Raw genomic sequence first — 25,977 nt, 5'->3', positions numbered from 1 at the left:
TGATGTCAGTGGTGCAGACCGTATTCCTCAAGCCAGTGAAAATGACTTCTCTCTCCACACTTTGGTGAAGGGGACAGTTCTGATGTGATTTCCTCTTCCACCTTCTCTGCATCTTTTCATGGGTCTCAGATCTGTTATCTGATCTTCTGCAAGACTTCTGTGGCCTGATTATGTTCTGTGTGAATGGCTATGACCATCTCTATGGTGTCTTCTTTGTTTCTCTTAGCCACTGTCCCAAACTAGCCCAGATGACAAACTAGGTGAACCCAAAGCCTGTCTGTTCTACTCAAACTCTCCACCACTACATTTACATTCAGACCACAGGATTATTATCTTTTTATCAAAGTAGAATGAGCAGAAATGCCATCAGTTTGATGAGAGGCATCTGTACAATCTCCTGGAATAGTATCTCGACAGCGGAAAACGAGCTGCTCTACCTGTGAGATGAAGAACGAGATAGAGAAGCTTTTGCCTCAATTTCCGTGAACACTTATATTGGAGGCCATTGCAAGGGATGTAAAGTAGGAAAATAAATAAAAGGAAAAATTGAAGTTGTCTTTATCTACAGGCAACATGACTGTACAAAGGTTTAAAACAGCATGTCCAAGACAGCTAGGAACCACATTAGGTTAGTTTAGTCAGGCTACAAGATGTTAAGGTATTAATTCACAAATATATTATTATATCAACACAAAAATTTACTTGTATATTATTTATTACCAATGGACAATTAGAAGTAGAACTAAGATATAATATCAAATATAGTTTGCAGATGTACTTCCTGCAATTTCTGACTCAATACCAAGATAGTTTACTTTTTCTCATGTATTTGTATATGTTCAACCCTGAACATCCTGATAGGCTTTCTCTGTAGAAATTAACAGAAGACCAAGAAGACCAAAATGAGTTCAGTATAAAAATATGAAGCTGTGGGCTACATACTGCCTGTAAATATGATCAACTCTACTGTACAGCAGCAATAAAGAAGATGGCAAGTTCTCAAATGAGAAAAGCTGTAAGGTTGATCCAGGTAAAGTCCAGATGTAGATTCATGTTCATACCAGCCACAGACATGACATAGATGATGAGGTGGTGAAAAAAGATAATCTTTTTCTCATATGGTATGGGGAGAATGTATATAAGCAGTTAAAGGCTCAAATTTGGTAATTGTTATCATAGAATTCTGAAATTAGGCATGTTTTGGAAAAAGATCAGAGAAAAAACCTTTATGTTTCCATTATGACAATGATTGCCTAGATACACAAAATGTTCATGAACCATAAAAAAATAATTGGCAAATTGAACTTTACAAAATATAAGACATAATGTTAGATATGGCCATGTGCTTCCATAGTCCCAGAATTCCTTGAGTGATATTGAGAAACCCTGAAAGAATGCAGAACAGCTAAAATAGCGAACAGTGTGTTGAAAAATAAGAGATTTGTCTCAAATATGGCAGAAGGTAAAGACAGAAACCAGAGGCTACCCTCACCTTCACACTTGAGTTATAGGCATATGCCTTCTCTCTCCCCCTCCTCCCCATCTCCCCCTCTTCCTCCCTCTTTTTCTTTCTCTCTCCTTCTCCCCCTTTTCCCCTTTCTCTCTCTCTCTCTCTCTCTCTCTCTCTCTCCACACAGAGCTTTTAGAAAAAAGAACTAATAAGACATGAAAGACAGTTGGTGAGAACTCATGTTACAGCCACTTTGGGAAGTCTTGCTTGCACTTCCTTATGAGGTATAAAAGCATTCATCTGTATAAGAACTGTGTGTGAGTGTTCTGTTAGCTTTATTCATAATCACTGAAAGTGGAGATATTAAAATATGCATCAATAGTATAGTATCTGCACAGGAAATGCTACTTGGAAGTAAGAAAGGTTAACATTTTAATGCAACAACACTGAAGAATTATAGAAAGGCATACCGTCAGGTGATAGACTTTAGACACAAAGAGGCATCCCACTATTTTATTGCATGTACAGGGCATTCTAGAACAGCAAAAGTATGAAGGAGATCAGATCAGTAGATGCTAGGAGAGAGAGAGAGAGAGAGAGAGAGAGAGAGAGAGAGAGAGAGAGAGAGAGAGAGAGAGAGGTAAGGGACTGACTACGAAAGCACAGGGTCCTCTTGAGGCACTTCATTGTGATGGTTGTTACATCCTGAATACTTTTATATGTATGAACCTAAAAGGGTGACTTTTAATGTATGCAAATTATATCTCAGTAAACTGGACCTTAAAAAAGGACTTTGTTATTAGTTAAAATTTACATAGTAATATATGCATAAATGAATAATTTGTCAGTTCCATTTAGCAATAACGAACCTCTCCATTTGCATAGCACCTCCTTTCAATTTGTGAACTACTTTCTTATTTTTCTGTGGAAGTCTTACGACCTCACGTAACGGGCAGCATGCTCACAGTTCAGTGGTGAGCTTCCCACTGAGGTTCAGAGGGGGACAAGTGGTATATTGAGGTCATGTAGAAAACCTGTTTCAAATTGAGTTTTACCTCTTTCTCTCAAGGAACAAGAAAAATATGGAGACAATTTGGGATGTGGTATGGGAATGTGGACAAGCACATGGGGTGAAAGAAGAATGATGACTGATTAGGTATGTGTGTGTGTGTGTGTGTGTGGAGGGTCAACAGCTCCTTGACTAGGCCCTACAGAGCTGAGATGGACTCTCAGTTTGTTCTCTCAAACTATGTGACAATATTTCTATATAGATTTAGGAGGGAAGACGAGAGTAGGGGAGACCACCAGAGATAGTGCCAGGTCTTTTTTATTATTGTAGGGCTGCAGATGGGAAAGCCTTTCACGTGCTAGGAAAGTTCTCTCCCTCCGAGTGACAGCCCCAGCCCTAGGCCCAAAGTCCAGTTTTAAAAGAATCAAAACAGCGTGGAGAGCTGCCACAGAAATGGTTTTAATTCAGATTTTAATGGGGATATTTGGTTTTGAAATAAAGAAAGACCTCAGAGGAAATGTAAAAACAGTTTATGGCATTTTAACAGAAGATAAAGAAGTTACTAGCAAAATAGAGAAAGCAACAAGGCTTGACTTCCATCTGCACATGAATTAGTCAAAGGAGCTGGGTGTGGTGGTAGGCCTGGACTCCAGGACTCAAGAGGTTGGGTCAGGAGGAACTTGAGTTTAAGAGCAGCAGTAGATGGTGCGACCTATCTCCAAAATACCTAAATAGGTAAGACAAAGTGAAATGGGAAGGATGCGTGAAACCTTATGAAAATGTTCCGAATGTGCTAGCCTTGAAGCAAGGCGGGTAGCTTGACAGATGGGCTAAACTGTGAAACTAGACCTTTCTTTATGAGTTAGGAATGAGTAGGATCTGAATCACCAGGTCTTCTGGGAGAGAGGAAGGCAAGGGGGCCATGGGTAAAAATAGGTAGAAATAACAGTTCTGGAGGGAGGGAGGGAGGGAAGGAGGGAGGGAGGGAGGGAGGGAGGGAGAGAGAAAGAGAGACAGAGACAGACAGAGACAGACAGAGACACAGATGGATAGATAGATAGATAGATAGATAGACAGATAGATAGATAGACAGACAGACAGACAGACAGACAGACAGATAGATAGATAGATAGACAGACAGACAGACAGACAGATAGATAGATAGATAGATAGACAGACAGACAGACAGACAGACAGACAGATAGATAGATAGATAGATAGATAGATAGATAGATAGATAGATAGATAGACAGATAGATAGAATGGCCCAGAGAGGGTAAGAGAATGTAAGAGAGCAGAGGAGGGGCTGCCTGCTATCTGCAGGTGTAAGGGCTCCAGCAAATGCATGGAGGCTAAACACTGAGATGATGAGACACAGGTGCAGCCGATCATTCATTTTTGTCATTCAACACTGGGGAAAATTAGACATCAAGAATGGAAGCAACGGCAGTGGCCCGTGCATATGGTGCGTCAGGTGCCTTTGGTAAGACAGGATGGCTAAAAGTTTGGAGACACGCAAAAAGGACTTTTGAGAAGAAATGTCATGGCAGAGAACACAGGATGAAGAAGAGACAAGATGGAGTAAAAGAGGCAGAATATAAACAAGATTCATTTTATATCCATGCATACGTGTGAATACACACACACACACACACGCACATGCACACACACACACACTCAGCCAAAATGAGCCAACTGAAAATCGGCTAGTCCTTGGTAGAGTTCTAGGGTTTCAGAGATACTGCAGGGCAGTGTGTGTGTGGGTCAGGAGGAGCGATAGACAGAAAGGAATGTGTAGAACATGCAGACCTAGGATGGAGGGAGGAGGAGAGAAGTCTGAGCAAGGACAGTTGAAGAAGGAGCCTCATGTATGGATGCTCATCTCACCACAGGCAAAGCTCCTGTGGAGAAGAATTCTGCTTCCCTGAATATCATTTCAATCAAACCACTACAGTGCATTCTCGCTCTTAAGAACCTCATTTTTTAATCATAAAACGGGTCTGAACTTCTCAGCAGCAGTCACTCCTTTGCTAGTACCAGGAGGCCAGAGGAACCTCTGTTGCCTAAATAAGCCAGTCCTGTTGACCTTCCAAGTCCCTCTTAAAGGCAGTTAGTTGTATGTCCCATTTGCTGTGGAGGCTGAGAATAAATGGGGTTTGGAGGGGGCAGATAGGATCTTTCCTCTCCAATCCTTCCTTCTTCTTCTGTCAGTCGTGTATTCAATCCTGGCTCCTTACCTGAGCCTCATTTCCCTCATCCCTTCACAGCCATAGTCATTGCACTTCCTGCAAACCTACTGCTGGCCAGGTCACACCATGTTCCATCTTGACAGATAGCACTGCCTACTATCCGCCCCCCCGAGCATCCCTGTGCTGCATCCGCTCTGCCTTCCTCAGTGCACCTTGTTGTAGTTGTGTTGCTCAGGCTCATCCTTTGCCTTAGATATACCATATCCTCTGAGCTCAGCCCAGAGGCCGCTTCCTGGGGCTGGGGGGATGACTTAGTTGATGAAGTGCCCGAGGTACAATCCTGAGGATCCACGTTCTGTTCCCAGAGCCCAGGAACGAAGCTGGGCTTAGTGGCATGAACTGAGAAAGCACAGAAAGGAGGCTGCTGAAGGCTCAAAGAGAAGCTTGCTTAGCCTAATTGGTGAGCTCCAGAACCCAGTGAGAGACGCTGCCTCAAAATACTAAGGGGATTGTGCCTGATAATTCTCACATCCAGCATCTTCCTTCCACTCATACACAGAGACAAGGACGTGGACCCACGTGTGTACACTGCCCCCCAAGACTCATTTCTAGTAAGGTTCAAGCCAAGAGCACTCTTCCCAGGCCCTTACTCTCATCCCACACACCCCCTTCACACTACTGATGCTCATTTCACACTTCCTGCTAGGCCCTGGCTGCCCGCCTGTGGAGAAATGCCCATCCTGCGGCAGATGTCCAGCCTCCACTCCAACACATGCTGCTGAGCTCATGAGCATGGATATACAGTGGGAATTTGTTGATTTGTTGGGGGTTTGGAGCACTGTTTTGGTGTGTGAAGTTGTTCAGTCAAGTTTTCTGCGTTCCAACTCTGTTTGACATGGGAAATTACATACCTTGATGGTACAGCCTGGCTGAATGGTAGAGATTTCTGTCCATGGACTCAAGGTGAGGGAGGGAGGAGCTGAGCTTGGCCTCAGAAAGGAGTTGTGGCCTGGGACAGACTTGTACTGTCTCTTTTCATAGCTATGATGAGGGTAGACATGGTAATAGGGCTCAACGTACATGCTGTTCCAACAGTGACAGAGTGCTGCATTTGGGGACAGCAGCCCTTGGCTTTTTGAAAACCTGTATGCAGTGTTAGAGTGGCCAGTTTATGATTGCATTATTACCATGGCATGGGTGGATTTATATTTTTCCCTTTTCTATTAATTTTAATTTCTTTTCCATATATTAAGAACAATAGAGTCAACTGCCATCTGTTTCCTTGACGCAGCCCACCTATCTTTTCCTGTGCGGCTTTATTTCTTTCTACACACTCTCATTTGTACCATCAGGGACAATTGACTTCCAAAGCCATCTTACCATGGATTGTACTCCACCCAAATCAAAGAGGACAATGAAGGGAACACAGGGCTTTGGTGAGCAGGGTGACTCTTCAGCAAGGGATGTCTTACCCAGTGCTGACATGTCTCTGGGTGAAGATGCTCTGCCTGACTCTTGATTTTATTGTATAGTTTTCCTGATCACTTCTGCATGTTCCCTTTCCCTGATTCCCTGTGTTTTACATTTCTCATTGTAAGAATGTTAGTTAGGATGTAAAGACTATCTTCTGGCAATGTTCTTCAGAAACATACCCATTCTTCCTGGGGGCCAGGCACTCAGAGGGCACTGCTGCTCCAAGGCTGCTGGTACAGAAGTGAAGTTGAGTCACAGGGATCACCTGGAGCTACCCTATCCTATCCTGTGGTTGGTGATACCTGTGGCACTCAGGTCCCGATTTTTCCAGTTTGAACCAGAGTCTTGTGGGCATGATCGTGGTGCCATGTGTATGGTTGGTGGTTAGAGAAGGAAACAGATGGCCCCTTTGATTGGTTTAATTTCAATAGCATTTAAGAAAAAGATTGCTTAGCAATGCATGGGCAATGTGCAGAGGCTACAAGAAACGAGGCACTGTGTTGAAGCAAGTATGAGCTTTGTACAGTGACTGCCCTTGGAGGTCCTGAAGGAGAAGGGAAGGGATGACTCCTGGAGTCTCCAGGGGGTTGTACAGAAATATGTGGAGAAGATCCCTGGAGGGAAGCTGTGATGTTCATGGAAGTGCTACATGCAGCAAATGGATTCCTTGACAGAGTCTGTATAGAGCTGTGTAGAGTGTGGAGCAGAGCTTGACAAGTCACTGAAAGAAAGGGGTCCACGGGACATTCACACTGGAAGAGACTTTGAGTGGGCTGGGGGTATAGCTCCTTCAACCTCCCTAGCTCCCCACAAAATCTGGCATGTTGATGTAAGTCTATAATTCCAGTGCTCTGGAGGCAGGAGGATCAGAAGTTCAAGGTCATCCTTGGTTACACATTGAGGCCTGCTTGGGCTACACGAGACCCTATCTCAGAATTAAAACAAAATAATTTAAAATGAAAGACTGAAGGAGACCTTTCAGCCATCCAGTTTCTCCATTTTCCAGAAGAAAATAGAGCCACAGGCTGGTTTCTATCAGAACTGTAACAATCATAACACCTTCCCATGCACAGTTCTGTGCCTTCTGCTCAGACAGTTAAAAAGAAGCGATGCAAGGGGAATTAGAGAGTTAAATACCAACTGACTGACAGTGGATGCTCTATGAAGGGGCTCAATACCACAGGATGTCAGAGCGATTTAAGCAAGTTTAGAACTTAATTATGATCGGCTGTGTGGTTAACAAATGTGTTTATTGATTGGAATAATAAAGACAGCATTTTATATTAGAGAGTGTCTGATTGCGCTTAGCTATTACCTGATATCCAGCCAGCTCAAATAGAATAGCTTTTGTTCCCTATTGATTCTGGCCTGGCTGCTGGGCCTTCTGAGGTCCAGTCTCAGAGGTTAACTGTAAACCTAGGCTTTGCCGTGGAGACTGTGATGTTTGGATGTTGCGTTTTATCAGCACACACACCAAGAGACAAAAGGAGACACATACATATAACACTCCTCTGTAGATAGACTTATACCTACATGTAGACACATGCAAGTAACCCTAGAGATACCAGTAATTGCTAACAAAGAACATTGACCTTGGAATGATCTCTGTATAAATACCAGGCTGTCAGAACCAGAAATGATGCTTATGGTATTTCCCCTTCAGTTAAATACTTTGGGGAATGAAGGTTCTAGAATACTGCCTTTACTCGCTTGAGCACTGGTGGAGTTGGAGGGTGGTGACTCATTATCGGTGCTGTTCATTCCTTCCAGTCACGAATAGGCATTTTTCTGGCACTGATTTTCTGCATGTCACTTTGGTAAGTACTGGGGATGGAGAAAGGGGACAGATGTGGTCCACATGTCATTTTATTAAGTTTGGCACGAGAGTCATTTGATTAGCAAACAGAGTGGGAGCTAAGTCCTACAGTACTCGTATTCCCATCTCCGTTCCTTTGGAGCCAATGACTGCAGACATGAGCCTGAGGTACAATGGATGGCTAGTTGGATATACTTGAAGCCATCCTATTACTTAGCATAAAAGGAGGCTGTTTAGTGGCCGGTGAGCTGGGGCAGGAGCATTGCTGGTCACCCCTGAGATTTCGAATCTGTTTTCCATACAGCTCATGTTAGATTGTTCCCTGCAGACTTTAAAGCAGCCTATTTCTGAGGTCAGTGGAGATTTCAGTTGGGTTAGCGGAGGGAGGGGCAGGGAGGGCAGAAGCTCTTGGGTTCCTTTCTAAGTAATTTCAATCAAAAGGAACTCCTTATCTGCCTCTGAGCAGAGTCGATTCATGGTCAGTGAATAAATATCAGGTGCCCGCTATTTGCTAGCTGCTTTCAAGTAAATTGTTTAATATTCACAATGACCCAATGAGAGAAAGATAATGCCCCTGTATACATAGGAAAATGTGGTTCAAGTGTTTTCTGTTTCTCTTGCCCCTTGCTTCCAAAATAAGCAAGTGTCCAAGCCAAGTTTCAACACCAGCACCTTGGACCTTAGAGCATTATTATTTTTTGCATTGTCTTAAAACACTATTACATATTTTCATTTTGGTTGTATTTGTTATTTTCTTGTGACAAGTGCCCAACCAGAAGCAACTCAAGGAAGGAAGGGTTTGGTGTTGCCATGGAAACATTGCATCTGTGTTAATCGGGAAGTAGAGAGAGATGAATGCTTATGCTTGGCCGTCTATCTCCATTACCCCTTTATATTCAGTATATGATCCCAGATCATACAATAAGGCCATCTATATTCAGGGTGGATCATCTATTCTCTGTTCAGTCTCTCTGGAAGACCCTCATATACATCCCCAGGGCTGTGTTTTCTATGTGATTTCAAACTCTGTCTTGTTGACTATGAAAATGAGCCATCACGTTCACTTTCATTTCCTGATATCCCCTACTCATCTGTTAGCAGTATTTGATGAGCCGCATAACACACTGGGCATCCTCTCTGAAAGCTCGGGGTATGTGACAGTGATTTCCGATTTGTGTGTCATGGCTCTTTGGAGATTGGACCCCATTCTGTGCTGGGTCCTCTGGCACTTAGAAAATGATTGATTAATATTTGTCAGACAAGTCAATTTTCAGAGTCCTTCTGACAAGGAGGTTATCTCACACTTTATGGATAAAGGAGCTGAGGCGGATAGAACTAAAGAAAGTGATCCAAGATCTTGATAAAGTTAAGGAGGAAGGCTGTGGTGGCTTGGAAAACACTCAGCCCTTAGAAACAGCCTTTCTCGAGGCTAGGGCTGGGAGAGAGTTTAGTTGGTAAAGTGCTCACTTCACATTGAGATCAGAATTGCAGCACCCATGGAAAAAGCCAAGCATGGCAGTATGTGCCTACAGGCTCTGGGGAAGTGGAGGCAGGAGGGCCTCTGGAGCCTGATGGGCAGCCAGCTACCCTCCCTGAACTGAAAAGCCATAGATGCAGTGAGAGACTCTAACTAAAAGTGAGGTGGCAGGGGTGGAGGACGATACTTGTCATTGACCCCTGGCGTCTATCTGCACATGCACATACACACCCATCACTATATATGCATGCATATGCACCTACAAATGTGTATACATGTAAATCAATAAGGGCACAGCACATGCCTGTGAACCCCAAAGCTTTGCCCCTGTCACTATGTCCCATGTGTGAGTTTTTCAGACAATGCTTTCTTGGTGGTTGTACTGGCTTGGAATATGCTCAGGCCATAGAAAACAGCTTTTTTTTTTTTTTTTTCAAAAATTGCCATTTTTAATTGAGTCCAGGTCAGGCTGTCGATCTGCAGACTAGAACTTCATTTTCTGCAAGCTACCTGTGGGTTGGATGGTCCATCTTCTACCTCTGCTCTCGTTGTCCTGGAATCTTTGAGTGCCTTCCCAGCTCAGTCTTTCCTGCTTCTCAGCTCTCTCTCTCTCTCTCTCTCTCTCTCTCTCTCTCTCTCTTTCTCTCTCTCTGATCATTCCATTTGTTCTCCTTGCCCATCCCCCTCCTCATACTCAGGAACAAGCAGATAATTTTTTATTAACACTTGAAAATGCTATTTTGCTACTAGCACACACAATTGCCCTAACTGGATACCAAACGGTCACAGTCAGACTCAGGTTTCAAAAGGTTCGGCTTTCAGTAGGACCCACACTATCCTAGGAGGTTATAAATTAATTATAATTAAGAACCATGTGCATATAGTAGAAGATAAACTTTGAACAATGTTGTTGCCTCCTCCTGCAGACTATCAAAGGATAAAAAGAAGAGGTAGTCACAAGTGGCTGCTTGCACTCGGAGTGCAGTAGATCTTCTGCATTTGTCGTAACACACATGTGTAAAGAGCTCTACAGTCCTTTAATCAGTTATCTGCACAACTCTCCTCCAAGAACTTGGGTACTGGCAGAATTGACACCTGTTTGTCCATAAAGTGGGGACAGCCCCTGGTTTGGTCACTGGGAGTTCACAGAGCAGAGCAGCTCAAGCAGACCCATGAGTTGATGGAGTGAGGGCAAGCAGGCAACTGCTTAGCAGAGTTGGCAAACATCGCTCTGCAAACTCACAGCCATGTTTGCCTTTGGCAGGAATGGGGCAGATTTTTCTGGGGCATCTGAGGAGCTGGTGGTCCTAGCCACATGCTCCCCTGAATTCTGAAGACTGGATGGTTTTCTTTCTAGGCATCTATTGCTTGATCTTTCCTCCCCCTCCTCCACAGCTGTTGCTCTCCTTCACATACTCCCTCAGAAGCGACTTGACTTAGGATCTGTGCTTACCCGTTTTCTGGTTCAGTCATTTGGATCTGTGGTATCTGTGATGGGCTGACACACATTTCCCACAGGGGCATATTCCTGTTCGTGGTCACGTAGGCCATACAGGTTTGGCATCTTTGTAAGACAACCCAGTCAATCTGGCATCCTTCATTGGTTTCAGAGGGAGGCAGGCATAGTAGCTGCGCACACTCTCCAGCCCCATCCTGAAGAGCGCTCTGAAGAAAAAGCAGGGGTCGGGGAGCCCCACATCCCCAAAGAGGAATAGATGGTGGTTACACAGTGCAAAAGAAGACATAGGCAGAACTCAGACATGGCTGTGAAGTTTCAAGTCAACCCAAAACAAAAGTTGGCCCCTTTTATATCTCATTGTATATATTTAGCTGATTTTTCTAAGACACCACGTATGTAACATCTTCACATTGTTGTTGTTGTTATTATTATTATTATTATTATTATTACTTTGATGATGGTAATTATGATGATGATGAAGAAGATAATGATGGAGTGAGTATAGTTATGCATATATCATAGTCAGAGGACAACCTTTCACATCTTGGGCTCTCTCCTTCAACTAGGAGTTCTGGGGATCGAACTCAAGTCATCAGGGTTGTGTGGGAAGCACCTTTACCCACTCACACATTTTGCTGGCCCCTTAAATACATTTTAGAGATTGAAACTGGATTTGCAAACATGAAAAGTGTGTAGATGCTATTGCTTTTCACCTGCTGCAAATAGATGTTAGTCTTGTTCCTCATAATGGCCTCTGACAGTGCAGGCTGGCCATCTGTGCTACCCACACCGCCTGCTTCAGATGGCCAGTGAGTGCATCTGCTGCCCAGACCGAGTGTTCTGACTCAAAGGCACAAGCTCAACAGCCCCCCTCTCCTCTCTCGCTCTCTCTCGCTCTCTCTCGCTCTCTCTCTCTCAAACACACACACACACACACACTCACACACACGTACACATACACTCAGTAGTCACTGTCATGTCATTTAAAGGCTCAGTTTTGTTTTGTTAGGTCTATCCTTTGTCCTTTGTTTGAGACATTCTTTTTTCAGTCAAGTTTAAACTCACTACGTAACAGAGGATAGCCTTGAACTCCCGATCCTCCTGCCACATCTCCACAGTGGAGGGATGATACGTGTGTATCACCATGCCTGGTTTTACACTACGGTGTGTCGAACCTAGATCTTCATGCATGCCGGACAAGGACGCTGCCAACTGAACCACATCTGCAGCCTTTTGGTGTAGCTAGCTAAGACTTAGAATTACAACTTAAGGGGCTGAGAGTAAGGCTCAGTGGTTATGAGCACTTGTTGCTCTTACAGAGGATAGGTTAGGTTCCTATCACCCCACCTATCAATGCACACCCGCCTACTACCCCAGTTTCAGGGGATCCAGTGCCCTCTTCTTTCTTCTGTGGGTGCTACATGCACATGGTACACAGACATACATGCAACCAAACACACATGTAACAAAAGATATTTTTTCAAAAAAGGTCTGATTTAAAACCCCAAACTAAGTTGGAACTGACAATTGCAAAAGCTACTGGACACTTTCTTTTGGTTCTGTTTTACAGACTTGAGTTGAAGACACATTGGGTTTGTGGCTCACTGGCATTACACTTCAGACCAAGATGCCCTCTGTCATTTCCTGCAATGGAACTTGAAATTTTTCTCTATAGATGTTCGGTTAGGACGTTTCTTTATTAATTCTTAAATAATTCACAGTTGTCTTTGCAGTTATGAATATTATGTTTTCTAGTAGGTTAGAAGAAAAGTATTGATTTTTTTTCCTAATAGGACAATTTATCTACAGGCCTGGCTGAGCTCATATTAATTCAAACAGTTCTTGCGCTATCAGATTCTCTATGTAGATAACTATATTCTTAATGAAATGCCATTTTTCTTCTTGGCTCTCCTCTCTTTGACACTTAGCCTTGTGGTGCTGATGTGGGTGTTGAGCCCAAGAAACAAGCACTCTCCTACCGACCAGAGCCCCAGCGCATCCAAAATCTTCTTTTGGAGTAGTCTCACTAGCTATCAGGATGGCTTTTGGACTTACTACGTACCCCAGACAAACCTGGAACTTGTAATTCTCTTGCCTCTAACTTCCAAGTAGCTGGAATTATGTAAGTCTGAACTGCCAAACCTAGCTAAACTTTTCATTTTCTTGATTTAATTTGTTAGTGTTTCTAGTAAGTCTAAAAAAAAAAAAAATTAACCTTGAACCTTCTCAGTGGGAAAGGAAATGTGATCAGAGATTTTGGGGGTGAAGCTTTCAGGAGGAATCTTGGGATCTACTCTCCACCATCAAAGGACTCTCTTGGTTTAAATGTTCCTGTTTCTCTGCTGTGCTGGGCATTTCAGTGCAGGTTCATGCTCTCCTCATTGTTTGGAGGGTCTCCGGTCCTCTTCGGCCCTTAGTATAGTGATTGCTTTGACAAGTAGATCCTAGCTAGCCCATCCCTGCTTCTTGCTGTCAAGCATACTTGACCATTACTGTTAACAATCATTATTAGAGACGCTCCCTGTGTTTTGGCTAGCACATAGGCCATCTTTGCCTTTACCTTCATTATGTGGTAGAGGCCTGTCATCATCTTGTTTTGTCGGAATCTCTTACTTCTTTTTATTTTTGCAGGGTGGAGCAGGGTGGGGGTTGACGAGAAGGGAGAAGGCGAGGTGTGATTTTGGTAGGTTCTGGATGAGGGCTATTCGTTGTTTTACTTTAAAAACTCAACATTCTTTTTCTACTTATTTTCTTATTTGATATTATTATTGTTATTAAATATCATGCATCAAGTTTAAGAACAACTATTCATATAAACTTCAGAGTATTTTCTTTCATTATTTTATAATCTCTGCTTTATGTGTCATAATTATGTTTTGTGATATGTTTCCTTCACATTTTCCATTATTTCCTGTCTAGTACTCATCTTACAGCTTTGTCATTTAATTGCCACTTAAAGGATCCCTTGGGGGCTGGTTATGTCTGTCCTCTGTACTGCATCCCACTGATCTCATTTGTCCATTTTTGTTGTCATTGGCTTTATTTAATTTTTACTGACAATTTACATACTATATTCTGATCACAGTTCCCCCTCCTCCATCTCTGCCAATCCTCCCCACCCACCCACCTGACTCCATGCCTTTTTCTTCTCTCTTTTTAGAAAATAAACAGGCACATTTAAAAAAGCAAACAAATCAGAATTTTTTTTAAAAAAATGAAAAAGCACAAGAAACACACACAACACAACCAGGAATCATAATATATAAGCAAGGTGAGAACCCCCAAAATCCACAAAACAAAGTTATTTATTCTATTTTTTTTTTAAGAAATTCATAGATTATATTTTGACTATGTTCTCTGCTCTCCAACAGCTGCTCTGAGATTCTCTTCCACCTTCCTACCTATCCAACTTCATATGTTTTCTCTCTTAAGAAACAAACCAACTAAACAAATGGAGCCCAATTCATTTGGCCTGCCTATTCCTGAGCACGAGGCCCGCCTGAGGCATGTCTCCTGTGCCCACTGTCACTCACTCCATTGCAGATAACCGAGTTCCATCTCCCAGCAGCTTTAACAGCATGTGTCTTCTTGGCGAGTGCTCACTGCTGGGACCCTGTTTGCTCTGATCTTGTGTGTGAGTGATATGTGTATTCATATATACATCTGTCCTGTTGTATCTTGAACATGCTGTTTCCCTTAAAGCCTCCACCACCCCTGGCTCTTACAACCTTTCTTCTCAGGGTTGAGTGAAAACTTTGTTATAAGTATTATAAACATTAGTTACCCTTAGTCACGTTTTATTTTTCTTAGAAATGTATTTAAAGTATGATTTCTTTCTCAAATGCTCTGGAAATTTCAATGCTTTGTATTTTCATTGTTATCCTATAAAATGATTTTTACTTTGGTCTTTATTTCTTTTTTAAAAGTAAATCTCTTCAAAAGTTTATTATATGTGACTTTAAAAATTAGTTATTTTAAAGCCAGGCGTGGATAGATATTTGTGAGTTTGAGGCCAGCCTGGTCTACATAGTGGTCTACATAGGATGGCTAGGGCTGTGTAGAGAGACCCTATCTTCAAATAAATCAAGGCAAAACATAGTTTTATTTCTCATTAAAACACATTTTTTTCAAAAAGGTGATATTTCTTTCATTTTTGATTCTATAGAATTTACTGCATAATAGATTTATGTCTAATATGTATTCTCTTACGTGCACTTATAGATATCTGAATTAATCCAACTTTTTGCTCATACTTTTTATAAAAGTCTTTCATGTATTACTTATAAGATGTTTTGTCTGTTGAATTTATGCTTTTTTTTCTCTTAGAAATTTTAATTGCACTTTTCTACACATCAGACTTGTATTTTTAGGTTTATATATACTCAGGACTGCTGGTTGTATCATATCGGTACCAGTGTGACATTTATCATTGGCTTTTGATGTTCCCACTGTTGGATTTTGTCTTGGGATCGTAATGTTAGGATGCTCACCCTGACCTTCAGAAAGGTCATACTCTTGCCTTCCCTTCCTTCTCACGTGGCAGGTGTTAATGCCTAGGTACTGTAGCATCCAGCTTTACTCACAGCTTGGGACGTTCCTCCATCTGAAGCCTGGCTCTGGCACTGTTTTATTAGACACAGTTGCCCAGATCTGCATAGCCCAGATCAGTCAAGCCTGCGATCTCTCTGCCCCGATTTCCTAAGTGCTGGGATTCGACGTGTGTGCAAGGACATCTGTCTAGTTTCCAAACTTTTAATCAGTGGTTGACCACTGTCTTCTGTCATCTTCCTGTCACAGGCTCTTTTAATGGACAGCAACCTGATCGGGTGGTGCTTGGCAACTTTGACTAAATTTTCCTCCACAGTCACACTTCATGCTTCCTGTTGGAGTAATCCTGAGACACTGCTTTCTTTAAGGAAAGAGTTGGTCCATCTCCTGCACCAGATGGATGTAGAGACAGTAAGGAGCAAGGATAGGCTGTTTCTTGCCGTAATCACCATGCACTGTAAAGAATGAAGCCTCCTGTGTGGGTCACTCAGACCAAATGCCCAAGAAGCACAGGGCTGGAAAAGTGATGGTCGGCCCCTTCCTTCCTGCTGATTCTCTTGCATCCCCCTTTACCCACAAACATGAAGCATCATGGTAGTCATTCACTGTTGTCCCCTAGCCTGCATGGCTTCTGAGTCTAGCTACATGACCAGGATCCTGTCAGGGAAGACAGTGGTTACTCTGAAGATATCATATGTGACATCTTTTCCACAAAGTTAGATCAGAAGAGAACTAATGTCCTTTGCCCTGTGTGCGGTTCCTCTTAACATTCCCCTCATTCTCTGTCTGACATTCTCTCACCCCCCCACCTCCCACAAGCTCACTTTGTGCTGTCAAAAATAGCTGGGTTCCTTGAACAGCTTCTAAAAGCTCAACAGTAATACCCTTTGCATCTGCAGAGTATTTTATATTCTTCAAAGCACTTCCATACACATATTATCATTTGATCTTCACAAACCCTTCCAGGTATGTAGGTTAGGCCTCTTATCCTGATTTTACCAATGACAAACCAGACAACAGTAATTAGGTGACTACCTCACCCTAATGCTCTTCATTAACACGAGACTGCTCTAAAGCCAGGTTCGTAATTTCATTCATTCATCCATTTGTTCATTCTATCTTCTAGCTACCTATACTAAGAGGCATTCCCAGAATGGGAAAAGAATGGCTTTTAGAATCAAACAAACTTGGATACAAAGCCCAACTTGCTACACAATCTTGGTTATCTATTTAACCCCCCCAGTTCTCTTTTCTCACTTCTAACCCAGGGAGAATATTGACTTACAGTGTTTTTATAGGAATCAGATAATTTCGCAGATAATGTGTGAAAATTTTCCATCAATCATAGTATGTGAAACACAGTAAGTGAACTATTTGATACACAAAATGTTATATGTTACAGTTTTATGTAATGGTCTAATGTAATGGTAAAATTGGCTACAGTTTATTGAATAGTTCCTGTTTATTGTATATGTGGCCATGCTATATCCTAAGAATGTAAATAGAAATGAGACAAAATATTTTTTTATGTCTATATCTTCTCTTAGATGATGATTCTGAAAGTTAGAAAGAGCATGGCATCTTCAGCATCAAAACTAATGATCAAAGCAAATGATCCAAACTAATGCCCAGGGTAGGCTATGGCACAGTTATAGACCCCTGGCTTAACACGTGCTTAATTCCCACCATTGGAGGATAAAAAAGGAAATGAAGGAGAAACATTGTCTTCAAGGCAGTCGATGCTTGGTCCATGGTTGCTCACGTAAAAGGCCTGCTTGAGAGGTCTCTGTTGGGTAAGATGGACAGACACATTGTTGTGTAAGTGGACACTAAACCAGTCCCAAGCATTCGGTAGACCTCAGGGTCTTTGGTGAGAAGCCAAGGCAGCCCTTTCCAGTTCTGGGGAGGATAAGGTAAAATGGAGATGGGGAGGGAAACAGCAAAGAGCTAGAGCATGCAGTCTAGTCTCAGTGTGTCTGAAGAGAGGAACGGCGGTATCTATCTCGGACCACACACTTTCTCTCAGCTGTACCCCCCTCTGCCCTGCATGCTCTGAAACTGAGTTTGTATTCAGAGCTTAGCGCCTGCTCAGCTCATGGTCCCTCTGTCACCACTATCTCCCATAATGTATTATTTTGCTAAGCGCTTTGCTCTATCCTGGTATAAAAGAGATGCTTGGTAAAAACCAGATCCTATTTGTTGACTGTCACCACCGGCCATTGCATAAAAGAGTATAATATATTGTGTGAGAGAAAATGGAGGAACACAAGAAGTGCTTAAAGAGAGCAAATAAAAGCCTGAAACGGGAGAGCATTGGGTGCATTAAAGTTAATAAACTGTCATGGCAGAGTGGGCCGATTTTTACATGTGAAGAAATCTGATTTAGGGACTTGTAACTGTAGGGATAGAATCCCAATGGAATGAAGTGAGCAGATAGATTCTGCCAAATTCTGAATCTCTGGGTTCTCGTTGAAAATCAGCCCTTGGAATTGAGCAGACTTTTATATATACATATAGTTCCCATTTCTTGAGGTACTAAATCCAACTGTCTCCTACTGAATATCTGCTGCTACTTGAGCCTCTGTACCCTATTGACTTTCTTTAAACACTGGAAGGAGATGCTCAGTCCCCAGTTGTCCTGGCCGACCATCCATAGCTCATCAGCATGAAAGTTTGGAAGCATTGGAGTCGTTCCTCATTTCTATGGAAACAGAGAGACCAGAGAGCTGTCAGGTGTGAGCTCTGCTGGTGTGAACCATGGAGACACTCGTATTATTTCTTTCCGGAGAAGTGAGGCAATCAATACAGGTCTCCTCTTGGCAGTGCTGAAGGATGACTATAGCAGCAAGAGTTCCAGAAGGTTTTCTGCCAAGAACTGGATTGGATTTTGTGCTTCCTCAGCCACAAAATGTCCTAGCATCTCACTCCCGAATCACTAATGCCCTTTGTGGTCAGTCTGTTCAGCTTGAATACTTCCTGATCCTTCTTTGTTCAATATCTTCATTATCATTTTTTCTTCCTGTTAGCCAAATTCTCAATTTTTCAGGTTCCTAATAATTCCTTTGAAAGGTCCCTCTTTTTTTGGTCAAAGAAGCAGGAAAGATTAAATTGCATTTTCATGTTTGATAGAAAAGTAAGAGTCTCTTCTAATTCTGGGTACAATTTGTAGACTGTTTTCTTGGAGAATAATGCTATGTTAAATCTATTTGCATTCTGGTATTATAACACCATTGACCTCGGGGGATTGCATAACTGTTTTGAGATTCAGTTTCTCCATTTGAGAAATGGGAATAAAAGGTCTAATTTGTAGAATTTTCATGGGAAGCAAAGAGATTGCATGTGAGAAAAATACTTTCTAGTGCACAGTATATAATATTGTACAATAAATGGCCATTTAAAGTAAAGCAACACAGGCAGGACCCATTCTTATAAGATAAGAGGTACTTAGGGCAAATGAGGAGACACATAAGAGAAACGGCCCCAGCTCACACTCTGCAGAATTCTGTATCTTTAATCTGCCGCATGGTGTGTGCTTTGGGGGCCTTCTCAGTAGGGAGAAAGTAGTGAGTTATACACAAATACAGACCATCACTTCAGGAAGTTATGGCTACAGGCTTTGGTTGGAAATAAAGTAGAACCATCTTCAAGGTAACTCCATGGCTCCAACTGTGAGTAGTATTTGCTTGCTCCTGTACTTTGATGCATTGGCAGGTCAGGATAATGCTGCTTCTCATAGTACAGCCATCGATGAGTCAGTGTGGCCTGTACCATGCCATGGAACACACGTTAGAATGGAAATCAGGTTCAAGAGTGGGTTCGAGATTAGCCCACTTGAGGCTAAAGAGATGGCTCAGCATTTATGAGCATTTATTTGGTTTCCAGCACCCACGCTGATAGCTTACTGTCACTTGTAACTGTGGTTCCATGAGATCTGATGCCTCTTTTAGACTCTGAGAATACCTGCACAAGTATAGTATATACTAACACATACAGACACACACACAGACACATACACAAACACACAATAGACACACACACAGACACACACAGTCACACACACAGACACACATACACAGACACATACACAGACACATACACAGACACACACAGAGACACACACACAGACACATACACAGACACACATAGAGACACACACATAGACACGCACATAAATACATACACATACATACAGACACACACACACATACACACACAGACACACACAAACAGACACATACAGAGACACACACACAGACACACACAGACACACACAGACACACACAAACAGACACATACATACATACACAGACATATACACAGACACACACACACAGACACACACACAGACACACACACAGACACACACACACAGACATACACACAGACACAGACACACACACAGACACACACATACACAGACACACACATACACAGACACATACACAGGCACACACAGACACACATACAGACATACACACACATGCACACACACACATAAACACACACACACACACACTGGAGTCTGTTTTTTAAATCTCCTTCACTTAACTTGTTAAGTCTTGGGTGGGTTCCTTATCTTTATTGAACCTTTGTGTCTGCACATATATAAAATGAGATGCTGATATTCCTTATAATTTTTTTTCCTGCGGGGTGACTGTAAAGATCAATTAAAATTAAGTGCCCATGGATTGCTTCTCTGACTTAGAGTTAAGAGACAGATTCAAAAGGAGGAACTGAAGTAATTTCTTGGCCATCACTCTTTGGGAGGTCCAGGCAACGAGAAGATGGGCCTTCGTGCCTGGAGCTTGCCAGATTCATTGTGTCCAGGCCGTGTTTTGTGGCCAGCCTCTACTGAGGCCCCTTTTGCAGCTCACTTTGCCTAATCTTTGCCAAGAGCTGCCCAAGGAGGGTTATAACTAGAGTGCCAGGGGTCAGGCAAAGGCGAGCCCCTCCTGCTGTCTCCAGTGTGTGTGTTTGGCCGGCTCACACTTCTCAGCACATCCTCGCCTGCTTTATCTCGGTCCCTTGTCTGCACATTGGTCTTGTTCAAAGATTTACTAGGCTCTTGAAATTTTCTTTTCTCTCATCATGCCCCACGAACGTCAGAATTAAGAGACTGGGTTAGTGGAGAGAAATGGAGTTCCATGACCAGCAGACGGAGATGAGGCTCTTGACTTCCGGCATTTAGACACTTCACGGGTATGTTCCACAACACGGGTCACATTTTAAGTAATTTTCTCCCTTTTCTTTGCAGAGCGTCGACGAGCTGAAGATGAAGCCCAGCGTAGAATGCTGTTCCCCCAAGTTCTGGTTGGTGTTGGCCGTCTTGGCCGTATCAGGCAGCAAAGCTCGTTCCCAAAAGAGCGCCCCCAGCATCGGCATCGCTGTCATCCTCGTGGGCACTTCAGACGAAGTGGCCATAAAAGACGCCCACGAGAAAGATGACTTCCATCACCTCTCGGTAGTTCCCAGGGTGGAGCTGGTAGCCATGAACGAAACTGACCCAAAGAGCATCATCACCCGTATCTGTGATCTTATGTCTGACCGGAAGATCCAGGGGGTGGTGTTCGCGGATGACACTGACCAGGAAGCCATCGCCCAGATCCTCGACTTCATTTCTGCTCAGACTCTCACCCCCATCCTGGGCATCCATGGGGGCTCATCTATGATAATGGCGGATAAGGTAAAAGGAGCCTATTCCAAGAAGCAAATGATGCATTGGTTTTTAAGGCAAAACTAAGTAGTTAAAGATAGATGCGCACCAGAGCACATTGACGAGTAAGCGAATGGATGGGAACTAGTCAGATAGTTAGGAGATGAAAGTGAAAACATGATAGTGGTGGAGAAGGGTCTACAGTAATGGTCCTCAACCTGTGAATCACGACCCCTTTGGGCACTGAATGACCCTTTCACAGGGGTCGCCTAAGAGCATTGGAGAACACAGATATTTACATTATGGTTTATTACAACTGCAAAATTGTTGTTCTGAAATAGTAATGAAAATAGTTTTATGGTTGGGGGGGGGTCACCACAACATGAGGAACTTAATTAAACTGTCTCAGCATTAGGAAGTCTGAGAACCAATGGTCTAAAGTTTAGGACAGGTTTGTGTGTCTGCCTGTGACTAAGTGATATTGAACTTGGGATCTTGGAAGATTGCCTTTTTCCAAATAGGTATGTGAGTCGATCCTTCAACACTACAAAGTATCCTCTGTTCTATCATGGTAGCTATGTTCTCCTCCACGAACATAGCTATGGTCACACGAATTTAAAGAGAAAAATGCCCCAAGGCAGGGAGTTGCTGTCCATAGAGACTCAAATATTTACAGGACTAGAAAGGTATCTACTGACATCTCAGGATTTACACATTCAAATGGATATTTGGCCCCACAAACAGAACCATGTTTTCCCCACTATTAGCTTTGAAGATTTTAGCTGTGATTTCACACAGGAGTCACTGCAGATGACTCTGAATGGCTTGATGTCTGGTTCCATCACAGCCTGAGATTTTGGGGTCTGAAAACCACCTCAAGTGATTCTAGAGCTCAGTTAAAGCTCAGAACATCACTTTGAAGCTTCAGAAAGGAAATGACCAACTTCACGTTGGATTTGATGACTAATGACAGACAGAATCTCTCTTGACATTACCACTGAGTCTGAAATCACAGAAAATGTTCTACTTGGATTTTTACACCACTAGTTATTTAGTTGTGTCTCCTCACTGACATGTGTCCTTGCTAAGCTTCCACAGCTTGTCCACCTGTCTTTTTCAGCCCTTTCTGCCTTAGAGTGAGTCACCCACCCCCCCACGATACGAGCATCATTAGCCATTTTTAGAACCATCTCCACCTTACTACCACCATCTATGTTTGTTGTCACCAGTTTCAGAACTGCTTTTAGGTTTCTGTCTAAAGGGCATGCTCTGTGGTCAAAGATGTTTGCAAATACCCAGAGCCTTACCTTGCTACCACAAGCATATAGCTTGACCAGATGAGAACCACTAGCACAAACTTAGCAGAGAATAACCCCTTATGACCAGCATCGCCATCTGTTGGTGCCAGGAGAGATGACTGCTCCTTCTCCCTCCCACTGTTCAGTCTAGGGAAGGCTGGACCGAGAGCAGCAGCAGAAGCTTCAGTATCAGGTGTGAGGATGTTCTTGTGTCCATGTGGACACCTAAATGAAAGTTGAAAATGGATGCTGGCAGGAGTCACTCATACCAGGAAGGGGGACAGACTCAAATACAAAGGAAAGGGAACCAACTGTGGCAAAACCTACTGAGTTTTGCTTCGAGTAGACATCATTTTTAAAGATTGTGGTCCTGGGTAAATTACGTTTTATTTCATGCATAGTATTCTAAGGATAAGATATTACATTGGAAGAATGGTGACATGATTAAGAGTCAAATTTTGAAAGCATAAATAAGTGTGCGCTTCTTTCCAGAGTTACAACAGATAAAAATAATTTTGTTGCTGTTGCTCATTTGAGTTATTGCAAACCTATGTTATTTCCCTTGAGCGGGGAGCTTGTGCCTAAGCTGATTGGTTGCGTCCCCTTGGTACCTCTTGCAGACTCTCAACATGAATATAAAACTGTGAGCTGAGGTGCAACCCGGGTGGAGGCTGGGCTTCTGTGCTCCGTGGTGCATGCTGGGTGCTGAGAGAGTGTTCACCATATGCTAGGCAGTTAGTCTGCCTATGCATCGCTTTATTTAATACCACTGAGCTAAGTGGCAATGCATCTCTTTTAGATGGGAAATCAAGGTTCAAAGAGATTAAAGAGCACATTTAAAATGATACTGTACGAACAGGAAGTCACACTCTAACTCTATGACCTGTTGCCCATAAGGAAAGAACAAGGCGGGTGGGGGCTTCATAAACCTTCTTAATTGCTCCTTTCTTCTTTGTCCTATGGCATTGTGGGGGGATGTCATAGTAATCTAGCACTCGATTCAATGTCAGGCAATGCAGAAGCCTCATTGCAGGAGAGAATGAAGAATAAACCAGGGCCTGTACAGTTCTGCCGAGAACCTGCTCACTACTGCCTCCTAGGGGTAGCAGGCAGAATTGGTCTGGTAGTGTGAACCTCAGGTGTCTCTATCCACCCCAGCGGACGGCTCTTCCTCCTATCCCTGTTGTTACCTCATCCAAAAACCTCATCTCACCTTTACTTATCCCCATCAGTAAAAGGAGATGAATAGTGACTATTTTGGAAAAAGTCCCAACATAGAGTAAATAATGTTTAATTGAGTTTTGGCCCAAAGACAGAAAGAGGAAGAAGGGAGAAGATCCAGGTGGAGAGAGAGACAGAAGCTTAGTCATGGAGGGTAGGGGGTAAAATTGATGGTGGCCCCGTGAATGGTGTCACAGGGCCAGAGGCACTTGAAAGGACAGAATTGATTCTCAGGCTTCGAGGAGAGAGGCGCATAGGATTAGAGGATATTCATGAAATCAAACAAAGAGCCCTCCAGGTCACAGTGAGAGAAGTTTTGGCTCCAAAGTCTGAGGTCAGGTGTGTTTGGCTTTAAATCGAAGCATTCACTCAGTTGCCATGGTTGCATATTGTCCACGTAGAATGGGGACGTGTGATTTGACAGCTGTAACCGATAGTTGGGGGCAACAGGATAACCCATTTCAAAATGGAACTGATGAGGGAACTCTGGGCTATGTAGTGTCTGTGGCTGAAACTTAGTAACCCAAGGAACCTGTTTCATCTGGCCCTCTGGGTCCATTGTTTTCTTTTCATTGGGTAGAACTTAGGTGCTGTATTTGTAGAGCCTGTGGTACCTGAAAGACACCACTGTTGTAAGGACTTCTGATGACAAAGACACAGATCTGCCTCATCAAATGGGGTGCAGTCACATTGGCATACACAGACAGGTCAGTCGAAGCGCCAGTGTTCTGCTTTCAGTGAGATAAATGCACATTATACTCTGGTGGGAAGATGCACAGGAGACAGTGCAGCACAGCCGCTGAGAACTCAGGAGCTGGAGTGGAGTGGCTTCAACCAGCTCTTCCTGGATGTTGAAGTCGGGTTTACTTACCGGCTTGTCATGGTTGATCTCAGTTCCCCAGCTGCACAGTGGAAGGAAAGCATCCACTTTTGAGTGGTTGAGGATTAAATGAGATATGTAGCCTGTACCTTGCTAAGAGCCTGGATAACACTGACAAAGAAAACTCGGGAGAGAAATCTGGGAGAGAGCTCTGAAGAAGAGCGCTGAAGAGACCTTGTCCCATCCAGGAGGTTGAGATTCATTAGAGTATGGAAACCTGCCATGGCCAAAAAGGGTACACCCATGACAGAAAAAGCTTTCTCTAGCTACTGAAGAACGTATAGCAGAAAGCCATTGGGGGTAGTAATGAGGAATGTTTCAAAATGTATGAGGTGCTTCTTGGCAGTCCCCCACCTGAGAATGAATAACGTATTTTATTTTGTGTTATTCTAATTGCTTTATTCTTACTGAGATCCTGGATGTAGGATACCGATCTGAAGTCAGGCTAGAAGCATTTCCATCTCTTTCCAGGAGCTTTCTCGATACATTTTTTAGCTTAGAGATGTTAAGTAACCAGTCCAGAACATCATAGCCTCCAGTTAACAGTGAACTGGGATTCAACTCCTAGAAACACATGTTTGGAAACCCATGCTTTTCTGTGTACAATTTTGCTTCATAAGACACGGAATTAAGAATTATAAGTCACACATTTCAATCTCCATTCCGATGAGCTTGGGAAATGCAGGCAATCATCGCTTAAGTGATATGAGGCTCAGTAGACAGTTTGTAAGATATAAATTGCCTTCCTTCTACCCAATTTACATCGTTTTGAAGGAAAAAAATATGGTAAAAATGTTGGAATGGTGCCGAGCAAACAGACACTCAATGAGGAACACCAGAGTCCCTGAAAATTGTTCTGCCTCTGGCATCGGTGACAATGAGAATGGCTTGGGCAAGGTGTAGGACACAAAACAGAAGGATGGAGATTGTAGCAGGATCTGGGAAGATGAAGTGAGATCAGACTCTGCTCTCATGGGTAGGAGGGGAAAGGGCGCTCTGAGTGCGAGTTGGGGTTCAGGGCAGATGAATAGATCACAATGAGACTGCCTTGCTCCTCACTGAAGGCTGTGCGCATGCTCATTGTGTGCTCTGTGGCTCTGCTCTCTCCTTTCAAGAATGCGGTTGCGCAGTGATGCTCCTAAGATTGTTTTTCGATTTCTAATTTTTGTCATCATTTTGATTTTTGTGCAGAAAGCCACTTTGGAAAGTGACAGATAGGATGGTAGCCCCTGTTTCTACTCTTTCCCTTTCCCTCTCTCTTCCTCTCCCTCTGTCTCTGTCTCTGTCTCTGTCTCCCTCTCCCTCTCCCTCTGTCTCTGTCTCTGTCTCTGTCTCTGTCTTCCTCTCCCTCTGTCTCTGTCTCTGTCTCCCTCTCCCTCTGTCTCTGTCTCTGTCTTTCCTCTCTTTCCATCTCCATCTGTCTCTGTCTTTCTCTCTGTTTCTCTGTCTCTCTCTGTCTCTCTCTGTCTCTCTCTCTCTCTCTCTCTCTCTCTCTCTCTCTCCT

General features: G+C 43.1%; 1 protein-coding gene across 7 annotated transcripts in view; it reads left to right on the top strand.

The window, feature by feature from the left end:
• The window catches only part of Grin2b (glutamate ionotropic receptor NMDA type subunit 2B), a 504,020-nt gene that overhangs the window by 155,034 nt on the left and 323,009 nt on the right, over window positions 1-25,977 (top strand). For all 7 annotated transcript variants that reach the window (XM_031383668.1, XM_031383665.1, XM_031383667.1 and 4 more), the window contains one exon: window positions 20,676-21,104. In XM_031383668.1, the coding sequence (XP_031239528.1) occupies window positions 20,694-21,104 (411 nt within the window). In that variant the 5' untranslated portion in view covers window positions 20,676-20,693. The remainder of the gene's footprint in view (window positions 1-20,675; window positions 21,105-25,977) is intronic.

The sequence above is a fragment of the Mastomys coucha genome, unplaced genomic scaffold, assembly GCF_008632895.1.
Source record: "Mastomys coucha isolate ucsf_1 unplaced genomic scaffold, UCSF_Mcou_1 pScaffold20, whole genome shotgun sequence".
In the NCBI taxonomy this organism is placed as follows: domain Eukaryota; kingdom Metazoa; phylum Chordata; class Mammalia; order Rodentia; family Muridae; genus Mastomys; species Mastomys coucha.
This window is presented reverse-complemented; position numbering and strand designations above follow the sequence as displayed.